This window comes from Gadus macrocephalus, chromosome 11 (genome assembly GCF_031168955.1).
Source record: "Gadus macrocephalus chromosome 11, ASM3116895v1".
NCBI classification, from domain to species: Eukaryota; Metazoa; Chordata; class Actinopteri; order Gadiformes; family Gadidae; genus Gadus; species Gadus macrocephalus.
Genome location: NC_082392.1, coordinates 890,444 through 906,832, shown reverse-complemented (window position 1 = coordinate 906,832; position 16,389 = coordinate 890,444). Strand labels below are relative to the sequence as shown.

At 51.0% G+C, this 16,389-nt stretch overlaps 1 protein-coding gene across 1 annotated transcript in view; it reads right to left on the bottom strand.

The window, feature by feature from the left end:
* Positions 1-453: 453 nt before the first annotated feature.
* pole (polymerase (DNA directed), epsilon) overlaps positions 454-16,389 on the bottom strand; it is a 42,248-nt gene continuing 26,312 nt past the window's right edge. Inside the window, 13 exon segments of the mRNA XM_060065608.1 lie at positions 454-826; positions 1,139-1,228; positions 1,918-2,043; positions 2,445-2,645; positions 4,428-4,621; positions 4,713-4,847; positions 6,104-6,317; positions 6,792-6,924; positions 8,574-8,699; positions 10,353-10,526; positions 11,457-11,661; positions 13,465-13,685; positions 15,583-15,806. Coding sequence (XP_059921591.1) covers positions 704-826; positions 1,139-1,228; positions 1,918-2,043; positions 2,445-2,645; positions 4,428-4,621; positions 4,713-4,847; positions 6,104-6,317; positions 6,792-6,924; positions 8,574-8,699; positions 10,353-10,526; positions 11,457-11,661; positions 13,465-13,685; positions 15,583-15,806 — 2,166 coding nt within the window. The 3' untranslated portion in view covers positions 454-703.

The following is a 16,389-nucleotide window of genomic DNA, read 5'->3' as shown; positions in this document are numbered from 1 at the left end:
GGTGACTCCGCCCCCTACAGACACTGTGGGGACTCCGCTCCCTACAGACACTGTGGTGACTCCGCCCCCTACAGACACTGTGGTGACTCCGCCCCCTACAGACACTGTGGTGACTCCGCCCCCTACAGACACTGTGGGGACTCCGCCCCCTACAGACACTGTGGGGACTCCGCCCCCTACAGACACTGTGGGGACTCCGCCCCCTACAGACACTGTGGGGACTCCGCCACTACAGACTGTGGTGACTCCGCCCCCTACAGACACTGTGGGGACTCCGCCCCCTACAGACACTGTGGGGACTCCGCCACTACAGACTGTGGTGACTCCGCCCCCTACAGAAGGGGGCGGAGCCTCAGCAGAACATCATTACCATGGGAGACAGCGACAGATGAGATGGTTAACGTCGAAGATGTGGGAATTTGATCTGAAGTAGAACACAATAAACAATCGGGGTAACGTGAAATACATTTATTAAAAATTTTGAAGCAAAAATGCAGTTCATATACAGAAAATAGTACACACAGAATATCAACAATATTAACAACCCATCTCAAAACAAGTTTTAGAGACGACAGAAACGAAACATCGGACGACTTTTTAGTGCCCCTGATTGATGGGTGGACCAAGATGCATGATGGGAGCTGACTCTGGTAGACAGGATATGAACAGGGGGAACGCCCATATAAGGAGAGGCCTAAGGGGGTCAGTGCACACTGAGGTTGATCTGCGGGCTCATGGTCAGCAGCCAATCGATGGTCTCCTCCAGGAAGACCATGTTGTAGTGAGCGGCGATGCTGCGGAACACCTTGATCTGCTCCGAGAAGCTCTGAGGAGGAACAGGAACAGACGGGGGAGGAAGACCGTCAACACAGGGGGATGAAGACCATCAACACACCAGGAGGGGGTGAAGACCATCAACACACCAGGAGGGGATGAAGACCATCAACACACCAGGAGGGGATGAAGACCGTCAACACACCAGGAGGGGATGAAGACCGTCAACACACCAGGAGGGGATGAAGACCATCAACACACCAGGAGGGGATGAAGACCATCAACACACCAGGAGGGGATGAGGGGGGAGGGATGATGAGGGGTGATTGGTGATGAGTGACTGTGTCGGGTGATGACTCCTCACCTTGGTTGTGAAGGTGAGGTCAAAGCTCCCAGCGCAGCGGCAGTAGATCGGCATGTTGGCCTCCTTCACACCCTTACACTTCACACAGGCCTGCACACACACACACACACACACACACACACACACACACACACACACACACACACACACACACACACACACACACACACACACACACACACACACACACACACACACACACACACACACACACGAAGTGCCGACGGAAACACAAAGATCAGGAAACAAAGAGTTTGCCACGACAATATTCCTCAATAATAGGAATAGAAAGATGATCCTATTGTATATTATGTTGTTTCTGCTCTTGGACTAAGGTGTGTTCTGTTAACATAAATACACTTGAGGGCGAGGCCTCTGAAGATATAAATAACCTGTCAGGGTGAGGGGGTGAGACTTGTGAGGGTGAGGGGGTGAGGTGTGTGAGGGTGAGGGTGAGGTGTGAGGGTGAGGTGTCTGAGGGTGAGGTGTGAGGCTGAGGTGTGAGGGTGAGGTGTGAGGGTGAGGTGTGAGGGTGAGGTGTGAGGGTGAGGGTGAGGTGTCTGAGGGTGAGGTGTGAGGGTGAGGTGTGAGGGTGAGGTGTGAGGGTGAGGGTGAGGGTGAGGGTGAGGGTGAGGGTGAGGTGTGAGGGTGAGGTGTGAGGGTGAGGGTGAGGGTGAGGTGTGAGGGTGAGGGTGAGGTGTCTGAGGGTGAGGTGTGAGGTGTGAGGGTGAGGTGTGAGGGTGAGGGTGAGGTGTGAGGGTGAGGGTGAGGTGTCCCACCAGGTCCTGCAGGGTGAAGCTCATCAGCTTCTTCTGCAGCGCCTCCACCAGGGACGTCTCGATGAACTCCGTCTCGTACTGCGCCCGGCAGTTGGAGCAGAACCACTGGGGCAGGACCGAGCCGTCCTGGGGCACAAAGAGGACCCTTAACTCCCCCAGCTCGTATCCACTGTGGATCGGCTGCTCCTCCTCCTCCTCCTCCTCCCCCCTCCTCCTCCCCCCTCCTCCTCCTCCCCCCCCCCCCCCCCCCCCCCCCCCCTCCTCCTCCCCCCCGCCCCCATCCTCCTCCTCCTCCTCTTCTCCTCCTCCTCTTCCCCCCTCCTCCCCCTCCTCCTCTCCCCTCCTCCTCTTCCCCCCTCTTCCTCCTCTCCCCCCCCCCCCCCCCCTCCTCCTCCTCCTCCTCCCCCTCCTCCTCTCCTCCTCCTCCCCTCCCCCTCCTCCTCTCCCCCTCCCCCTCCCCCCCTCCCCCCTCCTCCTCCTCCTCCCCCCCTCCTCCTCCCCCTCCTCCTCCTCCTCCTCCTCCTCACCTGGGCCAGTGAGGGGTCCTTGCAGAGGTCGAGGTCGCGGCAGAAGTTGCAGCTGTGGCAGATGACCTCAGGCAGGATGTAGGAGTTACAGGGGTCCCTGAACTGGGCGTGCTCCGAGAACTCGCCCACGTCGACCAGCCGCAGCAGGTCCCTCTTCAGCTTGTTCACCTGGTTGGTGATGTTGGCGTCCAGGGAGAGCACCTGGATCGCAGAGGGGGGGAGACGGAGGGTGAGACACTGATCCCCGTCTATGGTCAGCTCTCTGGTAGGATCACGCCCTCCATGCCTCCTCAACGACACCGTCTGACTCACAGTTTGGTTTTGAATCTAGAAAATAGTTTTATCGTTGTTTCCTACGTTTTACAGATTATCTGAATATACACAAACCCAAACTTAGACTGAGATTGAGAGACAGACAGACAGACAGACAGACAGAGAGACAGACAGAGAGACAGACAGACAGACAGACAGACAGACAGACAGAGAGAGAGACACAGACAGAGACAGAGACACAGACACCGAGAGACTGACGGACACAGACAGGTGCACTGTCTGTGTCTGCCTCCAACGAAGGCGGTCGCATCTCCCTCTGCCCCCTCTGCTCGCTCCCGGCCCTATCTCTCCCCTGCTCTTTGTCTCCGTCTCTCTCTCTGTCTCTCTCTCTGTCCTGTGCTGCCTCTTCTCTGCATTCTACCCGAAACCTAAATTATGGATCTGATCGGCGGGTCTCTCAACGCTATTGATCAAATTTTCTCGACGAGAAAACAGGGCCAAGGAGAGGCCGCCTGCCCTGACGGAACGTTCGCAGCGGGATACATGATGGACTCCTGGAAGGAGTGGAGGCCCTTGTGTCTCGCCATACTTTCCGTCGAGGATGTTGAAGACGTCTACATAATTGGGATGATGATAACAGGATTCCTGCTGTTCGGAGGTTGCGGGTTCCTGTTCTATCGCAAAGTTAGTAAGGCGATGGCAGCATATTCGGCTTTTGAGAAGCTGCCCGCCATTGTTGGATTGCAATCCAACATTGCTGGATTGTGCCGGATGGCCGACACACAGACTCATGCGTTGGGCGAACTAAATCGCAAATTGGATACCATCCTGGTGAAGTAGGACCGGGCTTAAACGGGCCACGAATTTCGGCTAATTTGGCTTTTTGGATTCTGGAAATGGAATACTACAGAGAGTATCAGAGAGAGAAAATTTATCAGAAAATTGCAGAGTCGGCCTGACCCAAAGCAATCGTTATCTTTATTCGGCTCCCCCACTTCGGCCTTGGAAGGCTGATATCTCTCCTCTCCCCTGGTTGTTATGCAGACGGATGCCCTGCCACCCTTCCCCCCCCCCTCCACCTCCTGTGAACTTTGTCTCTGGGTCGGAACTCTTCGAGGTCGTCTCCACGGCGATGGCCGTGTCCTCGTCACCAGCATCAGACGAGAGAGACACTGTTGAGTCCATTGGAGATGGAGTCCTTGAGCTCACACACACACGCACACAAGACAGATTACACACACACCCCTGGACTCACCGCCTACTGGACCCCCTCCCCCTCCCCTTCCCTCGTTGCAGCACAGTATGCCGTGAGTGATGCGATGCGCCTGCTGGCTGCGTCCGCCTCCCGGGGTCTGAGCTGTGACACCTCCCCTCCCCAACTCCCCCCTCCCACATGTGTTTGTGATGTTTTTGATGTGATGCTTATGTGCTGAGGTGTTTTTTTTTGCTAATCCCTACACTGTGCCCCCCTTAAAGGAGCATAGTTTGGGGTATTGACAATTTTTTTTTTGCCCTCGTTACCCTCTTGTTTAGCTTTTTAAACTTTCTTATCCAACGCGGGCCGCATGGTTCTTGTTGAACAAGCGCCTGACAGTCTCTCCGTCCTGTCTCCCCACACTGTCTTTTATGTTTCTTGGACGGAATGTAACTGGTAATTTCGTTGCTCTGTAACATGTGCAATGACAACAATAAAGTTCTATTCTATTCTACCTGGCAGACGTATTTGATGAACTCCAGGGCGGGGTTGTTGAGGGGCAGGTGGGAGCCGGGCAGGTTGGGGAACATCTCTGAGGGCTGGGTGACGCTGCGCGTGGCCGCCAGCTTCCTCTGGATCTTCTGGGTGATGGTGAAGAAGCTCTGGGTCAGCTCGTTGGCCACGTACTCCTGGGAGAAGGAGATCATACCTGGGGGAGCAGAGGGTTCAGGGTCACGTCCTGCTGGGGTCTCTAGCGCTACGATGAGCTCACAGCCCCCCCTGTGACATCATCAGCGTACCGGGAAGCGCCCCCAGCTCCTCGGCCGCCTGCTGGGTGGCCTGGCTGCCCCCCGCCCGCCGCTTGATGGGCGTGGCCCCGGGGGCGCTGCGGCGGAGCTCCTCCTTCATGCTGTGGTAGACCGCCGCGATGTACGCTGGGAGGAGACACAAACCAGTAAGGGCTTTAGAACACAGGACCACTGGGAGGAGACACAAACCAGTAAGGGCTTTAGAAACAGAACACTGGGAGGAGACACAAACCAGTAAGGGCTTTAGAAACAGAACACTGGGAGGAGACACAAACCAGTAAGGGCTTTAGAACACAGGACCACTGGGAGGAAATACAGACCAGTAAGGGCTTTAGAACACAGGACTAGGGATGGGCGATATGGCCTAAAATCCATATTGCGATATACATGCAACCTATTGCGATAACGATATATATCACGATATATAAATCATAATAGAACCATTTCAGAACAGGTTACATAGACTAAGGAAAGCTAAACTGCTAAATGTATGTCGTTTTGAGAACATTTATTGTGCAAAACTAATCATACAACATAATGTTGTAGCTGCAGAGACTTTAAAAAAGAAAAAAATCTTCAGTGTAACTAATGACGTATACTTCTCTTAATGACATAAAAATTGGTGGTGTCTTTTTAATAAAGAAACTGATACTGTGAATTAGGGAAATACGTCCAGTATTAGGCATGGCTATTTTAACTAAAGAAAAATCTTCCAAGTGTGTGCACAGATACTTGCTATTAAAACATAAAACAATAAGTGCAAAATGAACGCATATAATTTTGAAATGAACATGAAATGAGAGCAATCACCAGCTCCTCCGTTTCGCTTTCAGCCATATTTACTTAGATGACGATGATGCGTTGAAGCCGGTTGGAGCTCATGGCTCTTTAAATTCCGCGGGTCGCGGACGATGCGTTGCAGCCGGTTGCAGCTCGTGGCTCTTTAAATTTCGCGGGTAGCAGATGATGCGATGCAGCTGGTTGCAGCTCGTGGCTCTTTTTAAAATTCGCGGGTCGCGGACGATGCGTTGCAGACGGTTGCAGCTCGTGGCTCTTTATATTTCGCGAGTCATGGATAGATCGCGTCAAACATACATTATCGCGATAGAGCAATATAACTAAAATCTCTATCGTAGGCCATTTTTTATCGTTTATATCGTATACCGTTTATATGGCGCATTCCTACACAGGACCACTGGGAGGAGATACAAACCAGTAAGGGCTTTAGAAACACAGGACCACTGGGAAGAGGTTATAAACCAGTAAGGGCTTTAGAAGCACAGGACCACTGGGAAGAGGTTATAAACCAGTCAGAGCTTTAGAATCACATCATTAGTTCTTATCATTAGTGATTAACGATGGTTAATGTCGATGGTATTTACCAGAGACGATCATGATGAAGTACTTCTGGCAGGAAGCCGTCTGGGGCAGGTACTGCATGATGTTCCAGTTGCTCTCAATCAGATCCTCCACCTCGTCCACCTCCCCGTCCAGGTCCTCTTCCTCCCCGCCCGCCTCCTCCTCTTCCTCATCCTCACTGCCGTCCTCTGCGTCCTCACCGCTCTTCCTCTTCTTCTTCTTCAGGAGAGCTCCGTCCTGGCGACCGGGGAAGAGACCAGACTCAGCATCAGGACCCCCGCAGAAGACCCTCCCAGCCAGCTCAGAGCCAGCTCAGAGCCAGCTCAGAGCCAGCTCAGAGCCAGCTCAGAGCCAGCTCAGAGCCAGCTCAGAGCCAGCTCAGAGCCAGCTCAGAGCCAGCTCAGAGCCAGCTCTAAGGGGAGCTGGGTTAAAGCACTTGCTAATGACTAATCCTCAAATAAATCTGTGAACAACATGTCAGCACTTAAAAAGGTGTGCATACGTATCATCTACATTTCTTTTGCATTTTATATTTATTCATGTCCATACACCTTTTCGCCGTTTTCTGAATGTTTATGCTTTGCCATATTTCGTGTGTCATATATTTTCTACATAAATATATTCTTTAAATTTGTTCAACTTTATGAGCTGAGAACTTGTATGGCGATCAGTACAGAAGTCCTCCTGAGTAAAGAGGTGTGCGGTGGCTACCTCCCCACAGAGGGCGCCAGAGGGCAGCTTGCCCTTCACCCCTCCGTGATTGGCCGGGTCCATCCACAACAGGAAGTCCCAGCAGCGGGAGAAGGAGATGGACAGCGAGTGGAAGATCTCCCGGGAGTGGATGCTGGAGGGAGGTTCAGATTCAGAAGGGGAACGAATGAGCATTTGGTACAGTCTAGAAACACTCTAGTCTAGAACACTCTAGAACAGAATAGAAACACTCTAGAACAGAATAGAAACACTCTAGTCTAGAACACTCTAGAACAGAATAGAAACACTCTAGAACAGTATAGAAACACTCTAGTCTAGAACACTCTAGAACAGAATAGAAACACTCTAGTCTAGAACACTCTAGAACAGTATAGAAACACTCTAGTCTAGAACACTCTAGAACAGAATAGAAACACTCTAGAACAGTATAGAAACACTCTAGTCTAGAACACTCTAGAACAGAATAGAAACACTCTAGTCTAGAACACTCTAGAACAGTATAGAAACACTCTAGTCTAGAACACTCTAGAACAGTATAGAAACACTCTAGTCTAGAACACTCTAGAACAGTATAGAAACACTCTAGTCTAGAACACTCTAGAACAGTATAGAAACACTCTAGAACAGAATAGAAACACTCTAGTCTAGAACACTCTAGAACAGTATAGAAACACTCTAGAACAGAATAGAAACGCTCTAGAACAGAACAGAAACACTCTAGAACAGAACAGAAACGCTCTAGAACAGAATAGAAACACTCTAGAACAGAATAGAAACACTCTAGAACAGAATAGAAACACTCTAGTCTAGAACACTCTAGAACAGAATAGAAACACTCAAGAACAGAATAGAAACACTCTAGAACAGAATAGAAACACTCTAGAACAGAATAGAAACACTCAACAGAACAGAAACGCTCTAGAACAGAATAGAAACACTCTAGTCTAGAACACTCTAGAACAGAATAGAAACACTCTAGAACAGAATAGAAACACTCTAGTCTAGAACACTCTAGAACAGAATAGAAACACTCTAGTCTAGAACACTCTAGAACAGTCTAGAAACACTCTAGAACAGTATAGAAACACTCTAGTCTAGAACACTCTAGAACAGTATAGAAACACTCTAGAACAGAATAGAAACGCTCTAGAACAGAATAGAAACACTCTAGTCTAGAACACTCTAGAACAGTATAGAAACACTCTAGAACAGAATAGAAACGCTCTAGAACAGAATAGAAACACTCTAGAACAGAACAGAAACGCTCTAGAACAGAATAGAAACACTCTAGAACAGAATAGAAACACTCTAGAACAGAATAGAAACACTCTAGAACAGAATAGAAACGCTCTAGAACAGAACAGAAACACTCTAGAACAGTATAGAAACACTCTAGAACAGAATAGAAACACTCTAGAACAGAACAGAAACGCTCTAGAACAGAATAGAAACACTCTAGAACAGAATAGAAACACTCTAGAACAGAATAGAAACACTCTAGAACAGAACAGAAACGCTCTAGAACAGAATAGAAACACTCTAGAACAGAATAGAAACACTCTAGAACAGAATAGAAACACTCTAGAACAGAACAGAAACGCTCTAGAACAGAACAGAAACACTCTAGAACAGAACAGAAACACTCTAGAACAGAAACACTCTAGAACAGAACAGACTCTACTTTACAGCAGCAACGCTTGGCAGAGTAACGTCCATCATATCGTGCAAAGCGACCATAAACACGTCCTCGTCATCAGTAACCCCGGGACGAAGGTTAATCACCTGTTGGTGATGTACTCCACGTAGCCGATGGCGTCGTCCGTGTGGCGCTTCTTGGTGCCCAGGATGATGGTGTTGAAGTTCCCGTAGATCACGGTGGAGCCCAGTCGCTTGAACTCCGCCACCAGCCTGACGGAGCACAACACCACCACCGGTTAGCGCTCCACCCGACCAATACTCACACTGCACCGAAGACCGGCCAATCAGCATCAAGTAGGCCGAACCCATAGCAACCCCATGGGCCAATCCAGGGAGCAGCTTTCCTCGTCATTTAGAACGACCACAACTCAGTAAGACCTTCCTCATCATGTGGTTCAGGCTGTGTTACTAGACCTTCATCACGGTACTCACTGCAGTAAGACCTTCCTCATCATGTGGTTCAGGGTGTGTTACTAGACCTTCATCACGGTACTCACTGCAGTAAGACCTTCCTCATCATGTGGTTCAGGGTGTGTTACTAGACCTTCATCACGGTACTCACTGCAGTAAGACCCTCCTCATCATGTGGTTCAGGGTGTGTTACTAGACCTTCATCGCGTTACTCACTGCAGTAAGACCCTCCTCATCATGTGGTTCAGGCTGTGTTACTAGACCTTCATCACGTTACTCACTGCAGTAAGACCCTCCTCATCATGTGGTTCAGGGTGTGTTACTAGACCTTCATCACGGTACTCACTGCAGTAAGACCCTCCTCATCATGTGGTTCAGGGTGTGTTACTAGACCTTCATCACGTTACTCACTGCAGTAAGACCCTCCTCATCATGTGGTTCAGGGTGTGTTACTAGACCTTCATCATGTGGTTCAGGGTGTGTTACTAGACCTTCATCACGGTACTCACTGCAGTAAGACCCTCCTCATCATGTGGTTCAGGCTGTGTTACTAGACCTTCATCACGTTACTCACTGCAGTAAGACCTTCCTCATCATGTGGTTCAGGGTGTGTTACTAGACCTTCATCACGTTACTCACTGCAGTAAGACCTTCCTCATCATGTGGTTCAGGGTGTGTTACTAGACCTTCATCGCGTTACTCACTGCAGTAAGACCCTCCTCATCATGTGGTTCAGGGTGTGTTACTAGACCTTCATCACGGTACTCACTGCAGTAAGACCCTCCTCATCATGTGGTTCAGGCTGTGTTACTAGACCTTCATCATGTGGTTCAGGGTGTGTTACTAGACCTTCATCACGTTACTCACTGCAGTAAGACCTTCCTCATCATGTGGTTCAGGCTGTGTTACTAGACCTTCATCGCGTTACTCACTGCAGTAAGACCCTCCTCATCATGTGGTTCAGGGTGTGTTACTAGACCTTCATCACGTTACTCACTGCAGTAAGACCCTCCTCATCATGTGGTTCAGGCTGTGTTACTAGACCTTCATCGCGTTACTCACTGCAGTAAGACCTTCCTCATCATGTGGTTCAGGGTGTGTTACTAGACCTTCATCGCGTTACTCACTGCAGTAAGACCCTCCTCATCATGTGGTTCAGGCTGTGTTACTAGACCTTCATCACGGTACTCACTGCAGTAAGACCTTCCTCATCATGTGGTTCAGGGTGTGTTACTAGACCTTCATCATGTTACTCACTGCAGTAAGACCTTCCTCATCATGTGGTTCAGGGTGTGTTACTAGACCTTCATCACGGTACTCACTGCAGTAAGACCTTCCTCATCATGTGGTTCAGGGTGTGTTACTAGACCTTCATCACGTTACTCACTGCAGTAAGACCTTCCTCATCATGTGGTTCAGGGTGTGTTACTAGACCTTCATCACGGTACTCACTGCAGGAAGACCTTCTTCATCATGTTGTGCAGCGTGCGGTGCAGGGCGGGGTCGTACAGCAGGGAGCTGGGCGACCGCAGCCAGCGGTAGAAGTGCATCACCTGGTTGTCTGCGTAGACGTTGTGGTACTGGGTGATCTCCCGCACCCAGCCCACCACCATGCTCTTCAGGACCCTGAGGGACACCACGAGGCCGTGAGACTCGCAGGAACCGGCCCCAACACCGCTCTTATTCCACACACACACAACGTACTTCTGGCCCAGCCTGGAAGCAAGTGAAGGATGTCTGTCCAGACATCATTCACCTGCTTCCAGGCTGTGCAAGAAGTATGTTTTGTTATTGAGGCACACATGCAAGGAAGGAGGCGTTTTGACAGAGCACATGCGGTCGGTACGGCATTGCAGCCTTCAGATATAACGGCCTCATCAACCTGCGCTGGCTCTTAAAGGGACATACACATACGGGCTCTTAAAGGGACATACACACACAGGCTCTTAAAGGGACATACACACACAGGCTCTTAAAGGGACATACACACACAGGCTCTTAAAGGGACATACACACACAGGCTCTTAAAGGGACATACACACACGGGCTCTTAAAGGGACACACACACACGGGCTCTTAAAGGGACACACACACACGGGCTCTTAAAGGGACACACACACACGGGCTCTTAAAGGGACACACACACACGGGCTCTTAAAGGGACACACACACACGGGCTCTTAAAGGGACACACACACACGGGCTCTTAAAGGGACATACACACACGGGCTCTTAAAGGGACATACACACACGGGCTCTTAAAGGGACATACACACACGGGCTCTTAAAGGGACACACACACACGGGCTCTTAAAGGGACACACACACACGGGCTCTTAAAGGGACATACACACACGGGCTCTTAAAGGGACACACACACACGGGCTCTTAAAGGGACATACACACACGGGCTCTTAAAGGGACATACACACACGGGCTCTTAAAGGGACATACACACACAGGCTCTTAAAGGGACACACACACACGGGCTCTTAAAGGGACAGACACATGGAGGCTCTTAAAGGGACAGACGCACGTGCCGTAGCAGACAGGTACCTGAAGGTGTTGGAGCAGAGGGCGGTCTCGTCGTAGCTGGCCACCGCCACGGCCCCCTGGTTCCCGGACATCATGTCCTCCAGCGAGGCCTGCTGGATGACGTCGAAGCTCACCCCCAGGCTGGCCCCGCCCTCCATGTCGTTGACGTGCTGCGACTGGAGGATGGTGTTCACCGCCAGGCTCTGCAGGTCCAGCTCCACACACACTGTGGAGAGGGGAGGTATTGATACACACACTGTAGAGGGGAGGTACTGATACACACTGTAGAGAGGGGAGGTATTGATACACACACTGTAGAGGGGAGGTATTGATACACACACTGTAGAGGGGAGGTATTGATACACACACTGTAGAGAGGGGAGGTATTGATACACACACTGTGGAGGGGAGGTACTGATACACACACTGTAGAGGGGAGGTACTGATACACACTGTGGAGAGGGGAGGTATTGATACACACACTGTGGAGAGGGGAGGTATTGATACACACACTGTAGAGAGGGGAGGTACTGATACACACACTGTAGAGAGGGGAGGTACTGATACACACACTGTGGAGAGGGGAGGTATTGATACACACACTGTGGAGAGGGGAGGTATTGATACACACACTGTAGAGAGGGGAGGTACTGATACACACACTGTGGAGAGGGGAGGTATTGATACACACACTGTAGAGGGGAGGTATTGATACACACACTGTAGAGAGGGGAGGTATTGATACACACACTGTAGAGAGGGGAGGTACTGATACACACACTGTGGAGAGGGGAGGTATTGATACACACACTGTGGAGAGGGGAGGTATTGATACACACACTGTGGAGAGGGGAGGTACTGATACACACACTGTGGAGGGGAGGTATTGATACACGCACTGTAGAGGGGAGGTATTGATACACACACTGTGGAGAGGGGAGGTATTGATACACACACTGTGGAGAGGGGAGGTATTGATACACACACTGTAGAGGGGAGGTATTGATACACACACTGTGGAGAGGGGAGGTATTGATACACACACTGTGGAGAGGGGAGGTATTGATACACACACTGTAGAGGGGAGGTATTGATACACACACTGTGGAGAGGGGAGGTATTGATACACACACTGTAGAGGGGAGGTATTGATACACACACTGTGGAGAGGGGAGGTATTGATACACACACTGTGGAGAGGGGAGGTATTGATACACACACTGTGGAGAGGGGAGGTATTGATACACACACTGTGGAGAGGGGAGGTATTGATACACACACTGTGGAGAGGGGAGGTATTGATACACACACTGTGGAGAGGGGAGGTATTGATACACACACTGTGGAGAGGGGAGGTATTGATACACACACTGTAGAGGGGAGGTATTGATACACACTGTGGAGAGGGGAGGTATTGATACACACACTGTGGAGAGGGGGTATTGATACACACTGTGGAGAGGGGAGGTATTGATACACACACTGTAGAGGGGAGGTATTGATACACACACTGTAGAGAGGGGAGGTATTGATACACACACTGTAGAGGGGAGGTATTGATACACACACTGTAGAGAGGGGAGGTATTGATACACACACTGTAGAGGGGAGGTATTGATACACACACTGTGGAGAGGGGAGGTATTGATACACACTGTAGAGAGGAGGTATTGATACACACACTGTAGAGAGGGGAGGTATTGATACACACTGTAGAGAGGGGAGGTATTGATACACACACTGTAGAGAGGGGAGGTATTGATACACACTGTAGAGGGGAGGTATTGATACACACACTGTAGAGAGGGGAGGTATTGATACACACTGTGGAGAGGGGAGGTATTGATACACACACTGTAGAGAGGGGAGGTATTGATACACACTGTAGAGAGGGGAGGTATTGATACACACACTGTAGAGAGGGGAGGTATTGATACACACTGTGGAGAGGGGAGGTATTGATACACACTGTAGAGAGGGGATGTACTGATACCTCCCAGCCTGAGTAGCACCCAGCCTGACGCCCTACCTGTGGAGTAGCACCCCGGGGCGTTGATCTCCACGGACACCCGGTCGTCGCTCTCCATCACCAGCCGGCTGTCGTCGGCCTCGCGTCCCCCCAGGTCGGGCCGGGTGGTGGGGGACATCCACAGCAGGTGGTTGTGCTTCCGCAGGTGGCGGGCCAGGAACAGGTCCGAGCCGAAGATGGACACGTCCTGGGGCAGGTTCCCCACGGGCAGGTGGTAGTACCTGGAGAACCAGAGGCACGGGGAGGAAGTGAGGGCGGGACCAGGAAGGGCAGGACCAGGGAGGGCGGGACCAGAGGCACGGGGAGGAAGTGAGGGCGGGACCAGGAAGGGCGGGAGCAGGGAGGGCGGGACCAGAGGCACGGGGAGGAAGTGAGGGCGGGACCAGAGAGGGCGGGACCAGAGAGGGCGGGACCAGAGAGGGCGGGACCAGAGGCACTGGGGTCGCTCTGCTCTACGATGAAGAAGAGCTGCTGAGTTTATTAGAAAGGAGAAGAAGATCTAGGAGACCGAGGCAGGAGATGGATTGAAGCAGCCAGTCCTTAATAATAATAATAATAATACATTTAATTTAGAGGCGCCTTTCAAGACACCCAAGGTCACCTTACAGAGCATATAGTCATCATTCAAAACTATGTAAAACAGACTAGGAATAAAAGGAAAACAGAGGTTAAACATGAAGAATAATAATAATTAATAACACTCAAAGACGCCTAAAGTGAAGGGGGGACCTCACTAACCACCACCAATATGTAGCACCCACTTGGGTGATGCACGGCAGCCAATCGGTGCCAGAACGCTCACTACACACCAGCTTGAGGTGGAGAGTTAGGGATGAGGTGGAGAGTGAGGGAATAGAACATTTAAACACTATCGACCATATTTAAACACTATCGATCACATTTAAACAATATCGACCACATGTAAACACTATCGACCACATTTAAACACTATCGACCATATTTAAACACTATGGACCACATGTAAACCCTATCGACCACATGTAAACACTATCGACCACATTTAAACACTATCGCCCACATTTAAACACTATGGACCACACGTAAACCCTATCGACCACATGTAAACCCTATGGACCACATGTAAACACTATCGACCATATTTAAACACTATCGACCACATTTAAACACTATCGACCATATTTAAACACTATGGACCAGATGTAAACCCTATCGACCACATGTAAACACTATCGCCCACATTTAAACACTATCGCCCACATTTAAACACTATCGCCCATATTTAAACACTATGGACCACATTTAAACACTATGGACCACACGTAAACCCTATCGACCATATTTAAACCCTATCGACCACATGTAAACACTATCGACCACATTTAAACACTATCGACCACATTTAAACCCTATCGACCACATGTAAACACTATCGACCACAATTAAACACTATCGACCACAATTAAACACTATCGACCATATATAAACACTATCGACCACATTTAAACAATAACGACCACACTCAAACACTATCGACCACATTTAAACATGTAAACCCTATCAACCACATATAAACAACATTGTTACGGGTTTTTCAGTGACCTGGTTTTGGTTGATTAAAAACTACGATCAATTACTAATGACTCGACATGATTATGTCACCGGCGAGGTCGTTACATTACCCGTAACCTTACCGGGCCAGACCCTAGTCCCTAGTGGGTCGTGGGGCGGTCTTACCGGGCCAGTCCCTAGTGGGTCGTGGGGGGTCTACCGGGCCAGTCCCCAGTCCCTAGTGGGTCTACGGGGGTCTACCGGGCCAGTCCCAGTCCCTAGTGGGTCGTGGGGCGGTCTTACCGGGCCAGTCCCAGTCCCTAGTGGGTCGTGGGGCGGTCTTAGTGGGGCGGTCTTACTGGACCAGTCCCTAGTCCCTAGTGGGTCGTGGGGCGGTCTTAGTGGGGCGGTCTTACCGGGCCAGTCCCCAGTCCCTAGTCCCTAGTGGGTCGTGGGGCGGTCCCTAGTCCCTAGTGGGTCGCGGGGCGGTCTTAGTGGGGCGGTCTTACCGGACCAGTCCCTAGTCCCTAGTGGGTCGGTCTTAGTGGGGCGGTCCCTAGTCCCTAGTGGGTCGCGGGGCGGTCTTACCGGGCCATGTCGAAGGCCTGCGACAGGCAGGAGTCCAGGTTGAGGTAGTGGCGGATCATGCGTCGGGCGCCGTGCCGCTGCCAGTCCAGGACGCTGTAGCTGATGTCGTCGGCCACGTGGACCGGCACCACGGGGAACTCCTCCAGGACGCCCATCCCCGCCGCCAGCCGCCGCAGCTCCCAGTTGGACTGCACCGCGATCAGGGTGGGCCCACGGCGCTCCTCCTGGGGGAGACACAAGGACCAGGGTCAGGACCACCAGAGACCAACCGGACCAGGACCACCGGAGACTAACCGGACCAGGGTCAGGACCACTGCAGACTAACGGGGTCAGGACCACCAGAGACCAACCGGACCAGGACCACCGGAGACTAACCGGACCAGGGTCAGGACCACTGCAGACTAACGGGGTCAGGACCACCAGAGACCAACCGGACCAGGACCACGTCAGGACCACCAGAGACCAACCGGACCAGGACCACCGGAGACTAACCGGACCAGGGTCAGGACCACCGGAGACAAACGGGGTCAGGACCACCAGAGACTAACGGGACCAGTACCACCAGAGACCAACCGGACCAGGGTCAGGACCACCAGAGACTAACCGGACCAGGACCACCGGAGACTAAAGGCCAATTTCCACCGGAATCGGCACGGAAGCGCCACGGCAGCGAAGCGGCTGTGTTCCGTACTGCAATCCCCACTGGAAGCGGCACGGACACGTTCCGACAGATGGCTCAAGACGTGAATAATTATAATAAGTATTCATACAATATTATTACCGAGTTATATTGAAACCATATATATT